The sequence below is a fragment of the Poecile atricapillus genome, chromosome 11, assembly GCF_030490865.1.
Source record: "Poecile atricapillus isolate bPoeAtr1 chromosome 11, bPoeAtr1.hap1, whole genome shotgun sequence".
Taxonomy (NCBI): Eukaryota; Metazoa; Chordata; class Aves; order Passeriformes; family Paridae; genus Poecile; species Poecile atricapillus.
This window is the reverse complement of record NC_081259.1, coordinates 9,523,613-9,545,298: the sequence shown is the minus strand read 5'-3', so window position 1 is coordinate 9,545,298 and position 21,686 is coordinate 9,523,613. Positions and strand designations below refer to the sequence as shown.

At 39.7% G+C, this 21,686-nt stretch overlaps 1 protein-coding gene across 1 annotated transcript in view; it reads left to right on the top strand.

Annotated features, from left to right (window-relative positions):
• The first annotated feature begins 5,667 nt into the window (after positions 1-5,667).
• SH3GL3 (SH3 domain containing GRB2 like 3, endophilin A3) overlaps positions 5,668-21,686 on the top strand; it is a 42,784-nt gene continuing 26,765 nt past the window's right edge. Inside the window, exon 1 of the mRNA XM_058846716.1 lies at positions 5,668-5,811. Within this exon, the coding sequence (XP_058702699.1) occupies positions 5,767-5,811 (45 nt within the window). The 5' untranslated portion in view covers positions 5,668-5,766. The remainder of the gene's footprint in view (positions 5,812-21,686) is intronic.

Here is a 21,686-nt window from a genome sequence, read left to right as displayed (position 1 = left end):
AATGGCCACACATTTCTTTTTGGTATTTTCCAGTAGAAGAAGGGTTTGTATTTTTCCAGCCCAGCCTTTCCTGGTGGATTTGTTACCTTGCTGTACCTCCATGAAGCAGCTCCTGCTGGCACCCAGGCTCGGTTCCCACTGCTGTGCTCAGACTGCAGCTCCCACGCGGCTCCCGGAGCAGCCCCACGCAGGGATCTGCTCTTGGGGGAATGCAGTCCCTGGAGGCAGCACATCCACAGAGGGATCAAACAGCCAGAGCAGCTGCTCGTCTGAAGTACTGCTGCTTCGCTGACAACGATGAGATTTGAAGTTTAAGTGATGTTTTCTCTAATTTGGTCAGAAAATAGAAATGTTTCCATTTAGGGCAATAGATTTATATAAAAGAAAACATTTTACAGGTTTTTTCCAATGGTTTATCAAGTTGAAAACTGCAAGTAATGAGGAAATAAAAATGTTCTGGGTATCTTGGATTAGTAATACTCCAGTATTTTCAGGTTTGTCTCCACTGTGGAGTAATTTTGGACAGTCACATCTTTATTTCAATTTATATACATAACTAATTTTTGTTGAGCAGTCTAGCATCGTCTGAGAGCACTGAGTGCCAGGTATATGTTAATTACAATACTATTTTTTTTTTTTAGTAATAAGAACAGGAACAACATAGGCACCTAGAGGTTGCAAGATCTCCAAGTTGGAGCTGTCCAGGAGTCCATCCACATGGTATAATTTGCAAGATTAGGATTGCTAATTTTTAGAAGTTTCAGAATGACAGAGCTGCATACACAAAAAAGTAGGTTGTTGAGTTTTTAAAATTAGAGTATCTACTTATAGTACAGGCATATGTAACTTAAAAAAAATTCTCTGTCTAGATTTCGAACTCACCTAAATTGTTTATATGTCTTTTAAAAAGAAATACATAATTAGAACCATCTTTACTACTTAATGGCATAAGACCTAACAAACTTTTGTTTTGTTATTGACACTTGCAGAACAGTCAGAGATTTAGCAAAGTGAGGACAGAAGGTATGTGCAGTATCATGGAGAAGCATGTGGAATACAAACACAGGAAGGAGACAAGAAAAGCAAAGATCTGGATAATGGTAAAGCAACACATATGGAAAGTCAGCTTGAGAAGAACAGTCACATATGCCAAAAATAATTCACTAGCTACATTTAGTTAGAAGATCTGGGGAGCAAACATAAGCATCCTAAACAACGGCAGTAGGTTAGCCAGAGTGTCTGCTGGCCCCAGGGTCACATATTCCTGCTCTAACCGCCAGCAGCGGCCATTTGGAATGAGGAGCTTTCCAAGTGCTGGCCAGTGCTGGCTGTGGAGAGAAAACTGTCTGTTCTTTTCCGTTTCTCATGATTTCTTATGAAATGTATACTGCAATGTAAAGCCCTGTCAGAAATACCTGAGCCAGTTGATCTGTGCAGAATGTGCTGATATACAGAACTGCTTGGTTGTGCTCTAGAAACAAAAATGTACTGTTTGCCTTCTGCACATGAACATATCTTCATATCACCAATTCTTTTTGTTTAATTATGAATAATTATTTCATATAAATATATAGAAAGGCTGCTAAAACAGGCACATGAGATATCCTTACTATCCTGGGCATGTTTTGCAGGAGGATTTTCTTCTGTTCTGGTTATTGGGGTCATTTGCTGTTGGCATTGCTTTTATACTGTCAGCTCCCAAGTTTGTTGTGACATCTTTAAAATAATGAAATGGATGACATTTGGGACCAATTTTACCAAGTGTTCTAGTCTTTTGGATTTCACTCTGGAATACTATACTTTATATTACTTCATTTGCTTGGATCAAAACTTAAGAATCTGTGTCGATTGAGTTTAGTAACTCCTCTTTTTTCTAGGATTGTCAAACTAGATGAATCTGAGCCTGCTTTATTTTGAAGGCTTTCTGTAAATTTGCTCTGGTAGAGTGGGTTACTGGCTAACTGTTCTTTCCAAATGCCATAGTTTTCCTAGAGGATCATCTTTTCAAAATGCTTGTTTTCTAAACAATAATTTTCAAGTATGTTCTCTTCCTGTGACCAAAAGTCACAGCCTACTGCCACAATTTTGATGTCTAACATGAAAACTAACTAGGTAATCTGCACTTCCATTACATACAGATAATCCTTATGGATCATAAATGGATATCACATCACATCTGACAGTCTTGGTCATTGTTGTTTGTAGTTGCACTTGTCCTGGATGTCCAGGTGAGTACATCCAAAGGCTCCTTCTAATGCCTTGTGTTGAAATGTATTTCATTTATGATGCACTGAAACTTATCTTTTCCTTAAGGCCTAAATATTAAAAAAAAAAAAAAAAGTGCTTTAATAATGTAGTCAGCATGGCCCAGAATCAAATACAATAGAGTTTCATTGTCAATTCATCTTTCCTCCCATTTTTTATGTTTTCTTTTACAGCAGTAACCACCAAAAACCTAGATTATATTTCAGTGACAATTTTCATTATTTCTAAGAGACATTCAGATGAATGTGGATGTAGTTGGCTTCAAATTCTAAGTTATTTCAAATGCTAAGATGCTTCTAGATAATTTTAAAAATACTTCTAGTTTTCATTTTGCTGGGAACCTAATACTTTGTGTGGCTGCTGCTGCAATTTCAGCTGTTACAGGTAAGATGATTTGTTCACTGAAAACCAAACACCTATGAGATTGTTTGCCATATCTTTAGATTGAGTTTCTGATGACAGTGTTTTTCCCATAGTACTAGGCACACTGAAATGCAAGTGAATTATAAATTTAACCTTTATCCAAGACTCTATCTTGTTTGAATTTTGCAGGGCTAATTTTCAAGCACAGTATGCCCATGTAAGTAGTCAGTGCATATTTTCTAGTCACTACCTTGATCTGAGCCCCATTAGGAGTTCTCAGTTTGTACAAATTCCGTTGTCCATTTTAGCACATCTGATTCAGTAACATGTTGGAGCCATTATGAATTCCTCTCATGCACTTTAATGTTTCCTGAGTATTAGAACTGTAATTGTTGTTTAAATATCCAGATATCTAGAACTTTTGCCCTGAAGGCCCCCTCTGTGGAGCATTTTTCACTCAGTCCTTGTAGTACTATGCCCTAGCCTGTCTTCTACAACTTTAATAGAAGCTTTTTTTTCATTGTATCAGCATTTATCTGAATCGCTTCCCAAATTTTTTGTAGTATTTCTCATTTCTCTCATTTTATAGACTAAATCACTAACTTTGCATAAAACTTAAGGATTATCATCCACCAATAACAATCCCTTTTTTTTTTTTCCATGAGATATAACTATGTGATTATAAAGCCTTCTAGACATTCCTTAACCACTATGTATTGCTGGCTACAAGCTATAATTTTTACTTGTATCTGAACTGAATACTAGTGTCTTTTAGGGTACCTCCACCAAGACATCAACACCTGGACTATGCAAGTTGGCATTTAATTTAATTAGATTTTCACCTTGTCTATATCATTGAGCAATTAGGCTATGAAGTTTCCACAGGGTATTTCCCACTTGCAAATTCTTGTACCACTTCAGCAGAGACAACATGGCTGCTATCCTCAGGCTACAAGCAAGATTGTTAAAAAACAGAGGTTGTAGACACACAGCCTTACTAAAGTTCTTTATCTAATCCAATTTTACAGCTAACAGCCACAGCAACTCCATAATCCATTCATTCCCCTCCACAGTGATTTATTTCAAACTCCTTCCTTCTTTACTCTGGTCCAGCCGTTCCTAAAGCTGAAGATTAGCCAAAGCTGCCTTGTCTCCCTAATTCCATAGCACAGTAAGAGCTTGCTTTAATTCCTTTTATGGTTCTCCAATATCCTAGTTTAGGCCTTATTTCCTCACCTGAAGTGTCTACAAACATGTCACTAATTTAAGCCATAACTAATTTGGCCCTGACAGTTAACATCTTGCTGCCAGTTTCAACTATTGAGGAGAAACAACTGCTGAAATCGGGTGTCTGTGATGTAATCATGTTTACTTGTAAGGAGGCCAAAAAATGCTCTTTTCCCTAGACACAGGTGGCACCAGATAACATGGTGATGGCAGGCTTCTTTCAAACATTTCCAAAAACCTGAAGGTCTTAACCTAACAGTTTGTCTTCCAGAGCAAATGTTGACTGGTGCTTTCCCCTTTGCTTTCTCTTCTGCCTCTCTACAGAGAGTTCTTTGTCAAGTAACAGCCAGATCTTTAAGTCATTAATGTGTTTGTCTTTACACTTTGTTTCTTAGTGGTATAATAATTTTTTGTAAGTGGGAACAGTGATTCCTTTCTCCCAAATTACAGTGTAACAACGAGCATGAAAGTTCTCGCATTTTTTCTTTTAAAGAAGTAACTCTAACGCACTCTGAAAATATATTTCCCAACCCAATCAAAATGCAGTGAGCATGACAGTGAGTAACAGAGATCCCTGCTGCAGCCAGCAAAGCTTATCTCTGAGCTGCTCCCCAGGTCCCTGCATAAGTTTCAGCTGAATCATAACTCCCAAGTATCCTTACAGCCAGGATCAAGCAGCATTATCATAGAGCTTATCTTCCCCAGAATCTAAGCATCACTTGGCATTGCTTTACCATGAGGGCAGAACCACATCTCTAATTTATATTAGCACATTCCTGATACACAGTCATATTTCAGTATATCATCAATAAATCCCTCATATAACAACCAACCAAACAACTACAACATCCTTTCAGCAGAGCTCTTTCTAGTCTATCTGCTCTTCTGAGTGAGAGACTGTGCCCTTTGGAGCCCTGAGCAGCATCACTGCAGGTATGGAGCCACACTACCAAGTGGATTTTTTCTGGTGTACAGCACCAGCCAGGTGTGCTCTGGACTGCAGCAAGAGCTCTCATGTTTTAAGAGCTATAATTAAATTACCACCTACAATAAAAGACCTGAGGTTAATGAGCTCAGACAGAGAAGCTACTTTGAACCACAAGAAATGAGACAGACCCATAATGAGACATTTTCAACCTTATTAGAAATAAGACAGATGAAACCAGGCAGCTGACTGGCCTTTTGGTGCCGGAGCTGTGCTCCCCACTGGCAGGGTGGCCTGCGGGTGGCCTGCGGGTGGCCTGGGGGTGCTCTCCACGGGCAGGATTCCGTGTGGGTGCCCTGTGGGTACCCTGTGGATGCTCCCCGAGGGCAGGGTGCCCTGTGGGTGCCCTGTGGGTGCCCTGTGGCTGCTCCCCGCGGGCAGGGTGCCCTGTGGGTGCCCTGTGGGTGACCTGTGGATGCTCCCCGCGGGCAGGGTGCCCTGTGGGTACCCTGTGGGTGCCCTGTGGGTGACCTGTGGATGCTCCCCGCGGGCAGGGTGCCCTGTCGGTGCCCTGTGGGTGCCCTGTGGGTGCCCTGTGGGTGCTCCCCGCGGGCAGGGTGCCCTGTGGATGCCCTGTGGGTGCCCTGTGGGTGGCCTGGGGGTTCTCCCCGCCGCCGCCGTGCCCTTGCCGGGCCGGCGCTGCCCCCGCCCGGCTCCCGCCGCCGTCTCCATGCGACAGTGCAGCGTGGGCGTCTCCCAGCGCTTCATTTGCATAGCCCCGCGAGTGGCCAATGGGCGGGCGCGCTGCCGCTGCTATTTGCATGTGGCCGGGCGGCGGCCAATGGGGCGGCGGCGGCCGGGCGCGCGGAGGGCGATGCTGCCGGCGGCGCGCGGGCGGCGCAGCGCGAGGCCGGGCCGGGCGCGGGGACCTGCCGGGCGCGGGCGGCCCTGGGCCCGGGCGGCCGCGGGGCAGCGGCGGCGGGACCATGTCGGTGGCGGGGCTCAAGAAGCAGTTTCACAAAGCCAGCCAGGTAGGGCGGCGGCCGCGGGGCCCGGGCGGGCTTTGCTGTTGATGGGCGGTTCGCCCGGTGCCCGCTCCCGCACGAAGCGGCGGGTCCCTCCTCCGTCTGTGGCAGCATCACCCTGGCACCTCCGGGGAGTGTTTCCTTCGGCGGTACCTCCGGCTGCCGTGCTCGTGTTTTTGCCTGTCAGCTTTCTGTGCTGCTCTCACAAGAGGAGGTTGCCCGCTCCATTCTTTTGCTCGGGGCTTCAGGTCTTTAGTTATTAACATTTGTTATTTAGTGATGGGTTCGCGTTCGTGTTTTGAGGCCTCATTGAAGCTACAGCCTGTATGGTACCAGCTTTCTCCTAAAGAGCTCATTGTTTTGGTCTTCCACGAATTGTTGTTATATTATCCTACCTGGAATGCCATGTATTTGTCCTGTAGAGGGTATCAGATGTTTCTAGAGTTTTCCCTCCTTTTCCGGATTCTGTACTCTTCATCTTCTCTAGAGTGAATCTTCCTTTTCTTCTGATCCCTTTATCTCTTTTCTCTTTTGTATATGCTTTGCTTTAATAGTTTAGGTGTTTTTTTAAAGAGAGAAACGCCTTTCTGCCAAGCAGGTAGACTGGTTGAATTCCATGGCAGGATGGTGCCAGCACCAAACCCTGCATTGATGCAGGGACTTCAGGATGTGGCTGCAGTGGGATTCTTCCACTGAAGGTTTTTGGAGGTCTCAGCTGCTATTCTTGCTCATTCCAAGGCACAGAGATACGTATTTCTGCTGGCTGTCATTAATAATAATGGTAATATCAAAATTAGTGCTCCTAACCTATTCAGTAAAATTTGACAACTGCTCTTGTCTTGATGAGAGTGAAGAAAATAAAGGTTCATTGAGTACTTGGCTGTCGTCTTTCTAGGTCTTCCTTCAGCTGTGTAGCTTGTCAGCAGCCCAAGTGCAGAATCTGCACTTTGTTTGGATACAGAGATGCTAAATATTTGTATCTAATGTTTCAGTAGTGTACTCTGTTTCATGGAATGTCCTGATCCTGAAAAATGTTGTGAATTGGTATCTTTTAGTTAACTTTCACTGTTCCTTTGAGAAAATGCTGGACCTGTAAACAAATTCAAGGACAATTTATTAAAGATTTTGGCTTGTTTTGCATCTTGTTGCTTGGAAAAGTGATGCAGCCTTTGCTCTAGTGAGCTTGTAACTCAGGAAGCAGAAGATACATAACTGAGGAAGTTCAAGAGGTAACCACAGCAAGAATCCTCTTGTCTAGCAGCTGGTAACAGTGCAGGTTACTTAATCCTGCCTAGATGACAGGTAAACAAACAAACAAAAGGATGGATGTGATCTGATAAAGGGAGTAGTAATAGCAGAAAGGAGCTGTAGAATATATTGAATTTTACTGCATTTATTGGAAAGGTGTGGTATGACTTCCAATATTCAGTACAGTAAGGAACTGCAATGCATAACTCATAAGAATATTCTTCTTCTCAGGGTGGGTCAAAGGTAAAGTTTCAATTTATTTTCAAATGCAGAAATGAGCAAGAAATTTTAAATCAGTTGGTTGAAAAAGCCTGTCATTATGGAAATGTATTTATTAGGAAATTAAAGTTCAGGAATATGATATTGGAATTTCTTTTTTTTTTTTTTTGGTACATAAAGTAACATAAAACACTTCTTAAGAGCTCATTCTATAAGAATTCAGATAAGATGTTGGGCAAAATAATAGTGGGAAAATAACAGAAGAAATAGCACATATATATATGTAGTGGATCAAAACAGCCATGTCTAAACAATGAAACTGCTTATCTGTGACACACAGAGACACAGTCGTGCCTAGATATATAAAGTTGTTGAACTATCAGAAATAAGGTGGAACATGAAAAATGGAGATACTGGGATTCTATCTTTTAGGAGAATTCTTCTACAAAATGCTAAAGCAAGCAAATGCAGAGGGTGAGAGGTATTTCTCTACAGAACACTTGTTAAATTTCCAAGTACTGTGGGATCACTTAAGGAGACACGGACCTTTGTGTATTGAGTGGATGAAAGATGCCAGTGGTAACTGTTAACAGCAGAGACAGGCATTGCTTGGGGAAAGAATGAAATTAATTCCTTTAGTGTTCCCAAAGGAGAATAGGGGCAGATGACAAAAACTGGCAAATGTCCCAGAGGACACTGAGGAATACTGGAGGGAATGAGACTACTGTCAGGACATGTGATTAAGCAATAAGAATAATGCTTGAAAGCTGACAGAACCTAAGGACAAAAATATCAGAAGGCTGAAGCAAGTGTATTAAGACAGTCTGTATTTAACAGTTCATTCAGAAATATGAATAAATATCAAAAAGTTGACAATATATATATACTATTTCCACACTAAAATAGACTTCTGTTCAGTGGAAATAAATTACAATTCTAAATGAAATATAGAGTAGTAAAGGTTCATAGTTATAAAAAGATTAAGTAAAATAAATGGAGTTATTCTAAACTCTGTTTACTCTTACTGAGATTTTTTTGCAAAAGAACTGCATTTCAGTTTTTTTCTTGTAAAAAGCCTTTGTGTCTATGTACAGCTTTTGTGTTGACTAGTGGTGATCACCTTTGTGTGTAGGCCTAAATTCTAAGTGCAGGAGTGCGGAAAAACAAAAATTACTTATGATTTTATACATGTAGTTGAGGTTTCTGGGATGTTTGTCTGGTGCTTGTCGGCTTGGTTTGTCTGAAGTTACACTTAAGTAAATGAATGTTTGCTTTATGAAAGGTCAGTAACTAACTTTTTATGGTTACTAATGCCCTTGCCAAAATCAGGCATGACAAGCTATTGCAAACTTGGTACAGTAAAAAGTCACCATGGGTCTCTCTGTTTGTACTCCAGTAATTCATGAGCTGGATGGTGAAGTCCATTAATGAAGTTTGGATGGTTTTCCCCTAGAATTTTTTACCCAATTCGTTTTTTTTCCCCACTGAAAATTGCATGTTTGTTGGTTTTCACTGAAGTGTCAGGCAGTGAGATCTAGAAGGCAACTCTTGTGTTACTGTGTCTGTTGAAATTACTGCAGTGAGGTCTGTACCCCAGAGGGAGTAGAGTTTGAGCTGTTTTTCTGTACATTCTGTACAAAGCTGCAGTGCTACTCCATTATCTGTCCCCTAATGATTGCTTCCCCTGGTGTCGTGAAATGGATAAACCCGAAGCTTGGATGTATCTCAAAGTTTGTGTGTCTGTTAGGTAGTGATAACACCCTTCATGTTATTAGTATTTCCTTTACTATGCTTTCTTCTTAGGTTATGAGTTTAACTTCTTAAGTTCTTTAGTTGAAAGTGGACTGCAATGAGGATCACTTCCATTCTCTCCATCAAATATCAGTGATGAATCCTTGAGTATAACTCATTTGACTAATGAAATACCAAGCACAATGTATGAAGTGTCTTACCACCTCTCACTGGCTGATAAGCAAGGGCAGGTTGTTTCTCAGGGCTGATTAGTTCATGTCCAACTCCCATGAAATTCAGCTTTTTTTAATATATGTTTTCAGATATAATTTTTAATTAAGTTTTGTGGAGTTGTGTTTGCAATGAGAGTTTGTGTGCTGTTACTTTCAGCCTCTGCCAGATCTGATCTGTTTTCCTGTTTTCAGTTTGAAAGCTTTTGATGTAGGTGTGTGTATCTCTTTCTGCTGGTTCTGCAGCCCTTGTTCTCATGGTGGCTGTGCCTGTGGGATAAGCCAGTGGTGGGAGGACTGCATCTTCTGGTGCACACTGGGAGTATTTTTAGAGTTTAGAAAAGTAGGAAGCACAGAGAGTGAATAAGAAAGCCTTAATAGGTGTTGGATACATTTCTAGATTCTGCTGTGATCTAAAACCACAGCCAGGCTAGGATCCCTGTGTAAAGATATATGGTTTTTACAAAGTTCTTGGAGGCTGGTGAGCTCAGAGCCTCACTCCCTTAGGGTGTTTTGAAAGCTCAGCCATGATACTGGCATAGGAAATCTGCTGTTGAGTTTGAATTCACACATTTTTTTATATATTTTTTAAAATTAATTGTAGCTGAAGGCTGTGTATAGAAGCAGTTTCACTCTCAACAGCTTATTCATGTTGTATTTCTTAGGCTTGGTTTCTCAGAGGTAGTGGGAAGTAATGCTTTTCTGAGGAAACACAACTGCCAATATTCACAATTATTGTGAATGTCTTATTTGTAATGTGGTCATCAACAGCTACTGTAGCCTCAGCAGACTGGGTTCTCAAACCTTCTGCTATTGTCAGTGAAGAAAGAGAGGCTCCAAGAGAGTGTGAATCAGGAGCTGGTTCTATTGTCTATAGATAGAGCCTAAGGGGAAGTAGGTTTTCTAACCAAAACAACCGAAATCTGTTACTATTTTGCTTTCTGAAAGTGATTTAACCTAGTGTAATAAATATATCAATAATATGCTCTTTGTTTTAATTTCTTATGTATCCTGAATGGCATTTCTCTTTTCAAGTGCTGCAATTTTTTAGCAATTTTTAAGCAATTTTGAAATGGCCTTTTTCTGTTTTTTATTATTTTTTAAACTTTCAGCTATCACCAACAGTTGCAAGGATGCTGCTTCCTATGTCCTAGATTTTTGCTTTTTCTCCATTGATTTATGTGGCATTTTGATCCAATCTATTGGAGTGAAGACCAGACCAGATCAGAATCAAGACCACCGTGTTCCCCAGACAGAATAAGTTGTGTGATTGGATTTTGTTGTTAGGTTATTAAGGGTGGTGGTGATGTATTTTGGTGATTTTTTTTTTCCTCTCTTGACTAGTTTTCTTTTCTGTTGTAGATACAAGCCTAGACATAATATTTAAGCCTTTTTTAAAGTCTGTGTTGACATTGAGTTAATACACAAAATACTTCAATTACACAAATGCTTGATAGGAAAGGAAGTACTTTGGTAAACTTTATACAAAGAGAACTTAAACTTGACAATGAGACATGAAAGGAAACTTTATTGCCTACATGCAGCTATATTTATTTCTTAGGACTATAAGCTGTTATCACAGTCTGTTAGAGATACTGTCCTTTTACAGCCATTGTGAACTGGGCATGATAAATCCATGACAGTAGTACAGAGAAAGCTTCTGTCCTGTTCCTAGTTTTTATTAGATAATTGGATTTACTTCTCTTCAAATATTACAGAATTGTGGAAGAAGGACAGCAGTGAAAAGGACATTAGAATTTAGTTTCTTGTCTAATATGTTTTAAAATAAATAAGTGTACTTCTACAGTTGTATTTATCAGCTGTTTAGGTAGCCTGGCAGTAAGGCAGAAGTGTAGCAAAAAAGAAACTGAGTGCTTCAGTTAGCATATTACAAGTTAGCAGAAGGTAGAGGTCATGTGCTCTGCAGCCTTTAACAATGCAGCTCCCAGAGCCTGCCAGATCATAATGCAGTAACTCAGAAACCCAGCAGAGATTCAGATGCAATTTGATAGGAGTTTATTTATATTTTACACATAAAATATTTAATATATGAAAGTCTGAATGGTGTTGCAAAAGAATAGAGAGTGGCATAATACAATGGGAGCTGAACTTTCTCCTTGAATTCATCTCCTTTTATAGCTTCTTGGCTTTGCTGTAGAGTTTTGCACAGGCATCGTGGAAGTTCGAGTGAGAGCTGGCACTCCATCCCAAACTCCTGCTGTTGCCTGAGTCACTGCGGCACATGCTGGGTAATACATTGCAGTGCAGGCTCCTGAGACTCCTGCAATGCTGAAAAACAAACAGCCAAGTGAAGCCCAGCAGCAGCACTGCATTCAGATTTTATTTAGCAGCACTTGGAGTTACTCAAAGTTGTAGTGCACCTGCGCTTTGTGTAAACACACAATATTTCAAATATAAAATGCATCCCATTCTTCACAGCTTCTGTAAAAACCATATAAAACCCTGACTTGGTCTTATAATGATATTGTTGAGGACAAAGTGCTTCTGTTTATGTTAATGCCACTTTCACCCCAGTTTATTGCCATGGTCTAATTCTGTATTGTGCTGAGTTCTCATTGTTGGTCTCTTTTCTGTTCAAGGACAGGAAGGCACTGCTGGAGTTTTATAACTAGCTGAGAGTTGAAGCTGTGGATTTTAACAATATTTTTCACAAGTTCACTTAGAGAGAGCTATTCAAAGGCCAGGTTACATCTTCAATTTGATTTTCTAGTGCCCTAATGTCCTTTCACTGTTTCTGTTATCAAAGTTACTAAGGGTTTTATGCATTGATGGGAGAATATACCAATTAATTTCCTGCAACATCTCAGATGGCAGCGGCTGTGCACGTGAAACACAAAAATAACTTGGCCTTACATACTTGCTATTCAAAGGACAATGCCAAGCCTCGGAGGAGAATCAATTCTGTTTCTTTACTACCCTAATTAAGGTGCATTTTTGATACTGTACTTGAGTTTAATGAACAGTAATGACTACAGTGAAATTAGGCTGGTTGACAGCTGAACATGACTTAAGAATCCAGGACTCAAAGGAAATCAAGGGGATCTAAAATTCTGTTTTTATGATTGCCAGTGTTTCTGTTCTTATGCAGTCATGTTACAGATCTAAGGTGAAAAAGAAAAGGTATTTTAAATGTTTTTTTTCTTAACCAAGCTAAAAAAGAAATTAAATATAAAAAACAAGTGTTAATGGTCCTAGGTAGTAACAGCCCCTTTATTCCCTTGTGTGTTGCAAATGCTGTTAGGTCTTACTGATCTCATTCTTTTTTTTACAGGTGCCAATAAATATGGTACTAGAAAGTGACATAGGATAAAGAACTGGTCAGTGACAGAACCAAATTAAATTATGTGCTTCTAGACTGGACAGATGCAATGTTCAGTCACTGTGTGTTTGTGGGTTTTTTTAAATATTTATTGTTTTTTAAATTTATTTTGCATATGCATTGATAAATGCAACATGTAGATATGAGTTTGGCTTAAAGTTTCTATACAAATGTGATGTAATTTCACTGACTGAAAGTTTGGCAAGGCTGAAACATGGTATCTTCAATTACCCTTACTGTATTTAATACCCTTTTGGATTGGGCAAGAAATCTTTTAGAAACTGGGATTTTGGGGTAATGGTATCTCCTCAGCAGAGAATGAGAGTGTGTGTGTGTGTGTGTGTGTGAGAAATGTTCTTCGTGCCATAAACAAAATGTTGGATTTGGAGTCACAAAGTCAATGTTTTGAGTCAAAATTATGATTTTATCTTTTGCAATCCTGTTGAGAGAGCTAGAAAGTGAAATTTGGTGCCTGTGCCATCTGTATGGTCAGAGAGTGCCACAAACACGGGAACGCTTTGTCTTTCCTGCAGAGAACGTAGCACCTGCCAGCTTGGCATCTGGGTCACAATAGATGTGTGCAGGGTGAGGGGGGAAGGAGACCCATTAAATGAAGAAATTGGTAATCAAAGACCTTTCATCAATTCAGAACCAGCAGTTCCAGTCTGCTCTTCTGAAATTTCTTCCAAAGAAAATAATATTTTTAAAGATCTTGGGATGAATTCTGTGTTTTGTGTGATCTGCTTGGATGACTGCCTGAGGCACTGGAACATAGCAACTGTTACTTACCTTTAAGATTATCTGTTTATCATTTTATGGCTTTAGCTTCTGAATAATCCATACTTGCCTTTTTCCCCTGTATGTTGTAGTAACTACCCAGGATTCAGAGGACCATATCTACTGCTTGGTTTTGTATGGAGAATGCAAGAATCATGGCATTTTCATTGTGAGTTTGATGATTAAGAGTTTCCCTTCAGTGATCTCTTCAGCTGGGGTTAAAGGCTTCTGTTTCATGGGATTTGGCTTGTTTTGCTACTGATGGATATACTGCCTTTTTTGTAGGAATTTCTTGCTGCAAAGCCATGTGCCCCCCCCAGAGGAGGACAGAGACTTTTAACCTCATTTGCACTAGTGATTTCTAGCTCATTGGGGAATTCTGCAGGGGTCTGTATTCTGTGTGTAAATTATACTTGGAAATTATTTCAGTTTTCTCTGTCATTTGTTTAATTTGATAACAATGTAAGCCAATTCTGCATGCATGCTGAGGGAAGTTCTTTTCTGTCCCCATGGGTGAAGTCAGTGGTGCATTTCTGCAGTGGTGCTCTTACTAGCAGAAAGAATTGTGCCTTGTGGAGATCCAGGACAGTGTGTATCTTTCTTAGAAATGGAGTTGAGGAGCCCTGTTATCCCCAATTGCATTTGAGTTTGTGGTGTTATGTGTAACAATGTCTTGCTGCCTAAAACCACTGGCATGTTTTGAAATGGAGTTACGAAAATAAGGCAAAAATGTACAGTGACTTCCTTTCCAAACTAGTCATGGTGAACAAAGTGATGAAATAATGGTTGTGGGGTTTTTTTCTTCACTTTTCACTGTGATACATAGAGGTTTTCTATTAAGTGAATGAAAGGAGCATGGATTATTGAACTTTCTGATACAAGAAAGTGCATGAGACTTGTTCCATTTAGATTTTCCAATTCACGATGAACATAGGTTGCATTAGCAAAGAGTAAGATATCTTAAGTTCTTTTTTCTCATGGGAAATGTTTCTAAGGGCCTCCATGGATCCTAGATAAGTAAGCAGTGCTTCTAGGAGCACATAGATGGATTTTTCAAAATATTTGAAGAATGAGACTTTTAAGACCATTAAAAATTCAGTTGCATTTGTAGTATACCCAGGAATTGGCAGCACTACACAGTACTCTTATACTGGATGGGTACTTAGACTTGAGAAAACAGTGAACTAAAATGCCTTAAAAAAAAAAAAAAAAAAGAAACAAGATACCTCTCAAGCAGTGCAGACAATATGCTTGCTGATTCAAAGGGAAAGTGTGCAATCCAAGTCCAGCAGAACCAGGTGGATTGCCGTGAGTAGCAAGTAATGGGGGCTGACTGTGTGGCAGAAGAATGTGGGTGTTTCACACTGTACCAAAAGCACAGGAAGCTACGGGACTGGCAGCTCAGATAAGTAGGAATGATGCCATTTAAATCAACATAGTGTGCAATAAAAAGTAAGAATAGGAGAAGGAGTTCTCGGTCCATTTTATAGTGATTTAAAATCCACACAGCTTGTCTAAGTGGTAAAACACGTAAGCAGCAGTTTAATAACATTGAAGGACAAATTTTTGACTTGATTATGTGGAATGGAATTCTGTGAGAATTACTGCTTGGAAAGTAGTTTCTGAAAGAGCAATAAACAGATTATTTGTCACTTTTCATGCAGAAAAAGTAGACTTGCTGATAAACATGCAGACATGGTGATGAAAAATAGCATGCTAATGTGAGGAGAAATTAATTGTAAAGCAAATCAACTTAAAATTACACTTTTTGACTGTTGGTGTATCTGGCTGTGTACAGCTTCTGTTGACAGTCTTGCTCTGCTTCCTCTGCACAGCTCGCCTGGGGCTCTGTAGTGAATGATCTTGACCACATTTTTGATGGTAATGGATTCACTAAAACTGTCACTGTAAAACTGTGGCACTGCCAAGGAAGTTTTTCCTTTAGATAAATATGTGGTCATATAGTAACTTTTTAAACTAAAACTCCTAAATATTTGAAACATATATTTTGGTATTGAGCTCTTGAACTTTGACAAATTTAAAAATATTTGTCCCAAATACATAAGCTTTGAGCTTAAAGCTGTAAGTCACTATTAGAAATGCCCACAGCTTGTCAGTGTTATTTCTCCTGTAGTTAGTCTGCACTGGTTCTTAAAACTGTTTGCCAAGAAATTACTAAGATTCAAATAAACTGCTGTGGTAATGAATGTAAATGAATAGGTGTGATTTCAGCAAAGGTGATGTGAGTATATTCTGGCTTTACAGAAATCGAATTAGGATATCCATGACTTTTTCTTGCTTTTTGACAGGGCTCTCTGACATCACTTGTGTGTAAGTGATCTTTCTAATCATGCTTGGTGTCCTAAAAAGGTGGTCCAATGTATTCAGCCTAAAAAAAAAATAAATTAACTTTTAGATCAGCTGATTTGTATTTAAATGGATTTTCAGTAAAGCCATCAAATAAGCAGAAATCTCTGGTGGTGGGAATGTAGGAAGGAAGTCGGATAGTCATGAATTATGCAGTGCAGTTACATGTTTTAAGAAAAAAATATTTACATGTTTTGAGGATTTTAATTTCTTGTTCTGCATATGCAGGCTATGATCTTTGTGTTGCTTGATCTCTCCTATGTGAAAAACTAGGATTTTTTAATTTTTTTTAAAGAAATACCAGCAAAGCATGTTACTTTCCCAGATAACTGGTGCAATTGGCTATTCTAGTGCAACTCTAACCTAGTCAGACTTCATGCAGGACCAGGTACAGGGTGCCACACTGGGTTATGGTTACAGTAAGTTGTAAAATACTTGTACAGCTTTACATCTGTGGATAGGTCTGTAACTCTTGATGTGCTGAAAGCTGACTGGTCCCTCCTGAGTCCAGGCCTGCGCTACAATCAATGATGTATTTAAGGTTAACTTCTGCAAGAGCCAGTGAGAGCCATTTTCCTAAATAAGCTAGGGTAGTTTAACCTGAGAAAAGAGTGAAGTTTCTGGGTTAAATTCCAGGGTGTTGTGCTGGAACTGGTCACATAATGTTCTGGGAACACGAAGTGTATTCAGTTCCTCTTAGGAGCTGTGAATCAGAGTAGTGCTCTATTCCAGAGCTATGACAATATGCCAACATTCTCTAGAGCAAGGCAGAGTGTAGATTTTCACTAGACTGGTGGCAGTTGCAGCTGTCATATGAAGTTAGCAGAAATTAAGAGGTATTGAATGGACAAGGTAAAGAAAAGCATACTGATTTAGAGCAGAGAGGTCAGACCCCCTCATTGTACACACACCTTTCCACTGCATGTGCAGGAACAATGTTTATGCAGTCAGTTTTAGCAGCTGGAAGCCATCAGATGCAGCATAAAGTTCCATGGCAACTTGCATCACCCTAATTCTAGGTTTTGGTTGCCTTGCTCTACCTTCAGGGTAAGGTCCTGCCCACCTCCTTGAGTCAGCTCTGGGTGCTTGTGTGATCACACACACTAAGCTGTTAGAGGCAGCTTATCCATCTCAAAATCAACCCAGCTGCAATGTGTGAGCAGCTTTGAGGTGGATTAACCCACTGAAGAGCTCACAGCACACAAGAGTTGCTACTACCAGTGCAAGGGAGATGGAAGGAATGTCTCTACAGGGTTGAAAAGGTTTTAGAGAAGGCTAAGCAGCGATGGAAAAGTACCTTAATGATTATTGGAATGTTTTGTTCAGAAAGTAGAATAAACTCTGCTTTGTGAGGGATTTGTATCTCACTGAAGTTCTGAATGATGAGCCCACAATGACTCTCCCTCACCCCAGCTTACCCTGGGTTAATGGTGAATGTTGAGATTATGATAGTATATCATGTGAGGGCAAAAAGATTTATCCCTAATCCAGTAAGCCTGGAATCCAAACAGGACAATTGAGTGGTTTAGGTGAAATGGTGATCAATCTGGATGTAGGTAAAAGCAATGTTCCTGATGAAAGCAGCACCTCAAGCTATGTGGGGGTGTACACAGTGAGGTCTGAGAGGCTTCAGTGAAAGGCTGAGAATGCTGTTGGAGAGGGAACACATTTCTTCAGAAAGGAGGAAAGAGTGCCTTTATTTCACCTGAGAAGAGTGTCTGGGGAAGGAAATTCTGCTCAGCTGGAGTAAGTACTGCTGAGACAAATGATGTACAGCAGAGACACAAGTTAGGGTGATGTTAAAGGTAGCAAGAGGCAAGCTAATCAGTAAAAAATGTGGTTCTCTCAATACTCTGGGCAAAACAGAACATTTTAAGGAACTACTATGACAATTACTTATTAGCATCTGTAAAAGCTATTTTTAAATATAGTCATGAGAGACATTCAATATAGAAACAAATCACACAGGAGTGAGGAGTAAGAAGATAATATGAAAGGTTATCATATTATTTGGAAAGGAAGTGTGTAAAAGGGTTATTTAAATCTCTGATTTTAAGGATTTTGGTTTATAGTAGTCGCCCTTTCTCATCTTTGTATTGGGTATATATGAGTATGTCAAAAGGAAGCCACACCTTCCTTCCAAGCACAGGGAAAAACTTCAAAAAGGGGGATTGTTTTAAGGCCAAATCAGAATGGTATTGCTGCCAAGTGAAATTTTGCACTTGGAACCTGTGGAGGGAGGAAGAAGTGTTAATGTGGTAACAGCCAGTGGAATGCATGCACTGTGTAACTTGTCATTCACAGCTCCAACTCCTCTCCATGCAGAGCAAACAGGATGAAATATTGCCCAGTTGTACCTGAAACAAGATGCTGAAAGAGAGGCAGAAAAAGGTTCCTACAGGCACTGAGTGCTGCTTTGTCCTCGTCACCCTGGGGAGGATGGGCTGTCTCTGTGGGATGCACCCACTACCTCTGCCTGTCTGCAGTGCTCTTGCACATTCTGTCTTACTGTATTGGCTGGAGAAGCAGCTGCCAGTATAATGAGATGGAAGACCATAGTTTAGAGTAAAAAATCCCTAAAATTTACTTTTCAAAGAAATTTAGAATTTTTTTTAAGCCAAGAGTTTGGAACTGAGTGAGAGGTCAGCGAAATTGAAAAGTGAGGAAGGATAGTCACTACAGGTATCTTTTTATGGCCCTTTGATGGCGTTAGATTTCTCTTTTTAGGGTATGCTCACCTTCACAAACAAGATTTTAAACAGATTAAACAGTATTTTAGATTTGAAAAATGAAATATGGAAGTAAAAGTGGGATTCTGTGAGCATGGAGATTTATGGTTTTAGGTGTGTCATTGTTCTTGGCTGTTTGAACTCTTACATCAATTAATCTAAATTACTGTGAGAGACTTCAATATAATCAGATTTTCTCATTAAAGGCACCTGTGTCTTTTCTTCTGAAAAGTGGACAGTCTTGAGTCTGACACTGTTACATTTTTATAAGTAAACTGTTGGAGCAAATAATGTGTTTGTGTCCAAAAATTTAGATAGGTTAGTTTATTACATTTGAATCCTTACAAAGATGTTTTCCCTTAGATGCATGTACAGTAATGATGACTTCGAATTTCCAGATGTATAAATGCATGTGTAAGCATCAATGCTGAGTTCTTTAGGAAACAGTGGAAGTTTGTCAGGAAGAGTTCAAGGTTTTGCAGTACAAAGTAGTTTTTATTGTACAATGTATGGGCTAAAGAATAGCTGTAGCAGACAAGTTGGACTAAAATGCTCAGTAATAGTTGACGTGTCACCGCCTGGTGCGAAATGAGTCACTCTCTATAGAAATGCAAAATCACATTATAGAGTCTAGAGTCTTGTACTTCATTCATATATGAACAAGACTTTCCTTTGTCCATGATAATGGTTTTCTTCAATATCTGTATGCATCTAATTTAAGCTCTTAGACAGCATTGCATTGGTGTATGTACCATTTAATGCTAATGATCTGTGTGATTGGTGCCATTTGCCTCCATTTTCTCAGGGTTCAGAATCTTACTCTCCTTTTTCAATACTTCTTTAGATCTGATTAAAGACTTAAGTATAGTCAAACTGGAGTGGCTGTTTTGTCATATGTAGAAATACTCGCCTCAGAGCTGTATTTGTTTGGACTTGCTTCAGAACAATTGTTTATGTTCTGACTGAACAGTTACAATAAGTAGGAAAGATCACTTAGTGCTGCTTGGAAGGACCACATTTGTCATCAAAGGGCAGTGGGAAATCATTCTGTGCAGAGAATTGAAACAAGTCTGGAGGAAGTATGAGAGAGTTACTGGAGCTCCATGGTTTATGCAGTGGCATAGAGATGAAGGCTTTATTTAGGAATATGATTTTTGTTGTTGAAATGTGTCTGGATTTCGCCACAAATTGAATTTATAGGCAAGGAGGAATAGGTGGCATGTAGGTAGCCTGAAAAATTGAGCTTGCCATGAGATGGACACAGTTTCTGGCAGGTATTTCTCCGTGTTTTTGCTGCCTCCAAAGTTCAGTAGCTGCCACAGGCATCAAGTGTAAAAACACTGTGGTTTAGAAGTGCTTTTGTGAAGCCTGTGTTTCTTACCTTTTCATCCCACTGGTGTGGTCAAGCAGTTAAAGTGAAAATTGCAGTGTTCGTGGGTGCTCTCAGAAAGCCAGTGTAGTTACCTGGGAAGGATGCCAAGTTTGATAGGGATTTCGAGTTTAAAGCATTTAAGACTTTAGACAATCACTATGTGTCTCAGAATTACAGAGCTAGAAGCAGTGGCTGTGCCCCAGTTCAGCTGGTTTAAGTGCCTGTAGGACCCAGAGGTAAAAGTCCAATTTCAGGATAATGATATTACTTCAGCAGATTGTCTGGGCAAGTTCATAACAAGTTCCATTAGTCACTGGGTGGTCCAGCTCATTTGTGAAGAGACTGTGAGGGACAGAGGAGGAAGAATTGTATTGGAATTGTTCTTTATTGGAGCAAGCGCTGGGCTGCTGCCATTGAGATGTTCTTCTTGGTCTCTGTGGCTGGAATCAAGTGTCTGCTTTATGACAGCTGCTCTTCTTTCCTTTAAATGTACAGCACATTTCCTTTCACATTCTTCAGTGGCTAATGTTTAAACTCTGTGCTAGTGGTTAAAAAGAATAAGGAATATGTATAATGAGGAAGCAGAGAAAGCTGCTCTATGTTATTGAAGGAAATAAAAGACACTTTTTACAACTGCAATTGAGGGTCCTGCCATAATAATCTGCATGTGATTACTGATTGCTTAATATTTTTCTGTCAAAAAGCTTTGTAAAGAAAATTATCTCAAATCAAATATTGTATGCATTCTAAGAGAAAGGACTTAGCCCTTTAGGTTTATTAAGTGGTGGAATACATTCCTTTAAACATTTTCTGCTACAATTACATTAAACGTTTTGTATATTTTTAGCTCATGTATTTAACATTACCTGGTAGAGCTATAGGTCTCACCTAAAGCTTAAATCAAAAAGTGTTTTGTTGTTGACAGGCCTGAAGGCAGGAGGAGACCCATCCCATTTACAAAATAAAGGGTTTAATACATGCTGACGATATTTTGTCTAAGTGATAGATTTCTCTTCAAAATTTTTCAAGTGGTGCAGGTGCAACTAAGGTGTATTGCATTTTCTAAGCCTGGCACTCAGTACTTTATAAACCATTTGGCAAGTGTTCACAGTCAGTGCAAGTGGTGATGCTTATCTGTTGTGTTCTTAAGTTCAGGTGTCCAGGCATCTGAGGGAAAATATTTTTGCAATTTTAAGGCAGAAGGTCAAATTTAATGAAATGTGGAGTCATAAAGGGTGCATATCTCTGTGATAAGAAGAAAAGCTGATAGAAAGTGGGTTTTCAAGGAAAGGTTTATTGCAATCCTCCTTGAAAGCAAAGGTAGTTTTTATCTCTTTCTGGTTTTCTTCCTGCTCCTTTTGTTATTTTCTGCTTTTCAAAATAACAGCAAGTACATAATCTTCTCTGGGCTGTTCTCTACAGTACTTCTGTCCTAGGACTCTTTATTCTTTTAACCTTGAGTTGAAATTATAAATTACCAGGATAAACCAGCCTTGTACTTTGATAAAAGAATATGAGAGTGTATCAATAAATGACTCCTGAACAGAGCACTGAAGAGAACAAATGTATGTGCATCTCTTGATAGGAAAAGAGACACTATCAGGAAAAAGGGAAGGAGGGGCTGGCTTGTGAGAGAGAATATTTAGGATGGAAGATTGAAAGAATTGTTATCATCTGTAGATGCACAAAGTAACTGGTCATTCTAAAATGTTTCATTTCCTGCCTAAGTATCATTTCTCTGAACAATTTATCCAGCCACTGCTCCTAGCTGTGGGAACATTTTTTGTGACACTTATGCAACAAAAATGGAACAGCTGGACAATTCTGGTCTCTCTGAGTTGGGCTGAGCATTGGAGCTAACATCATGA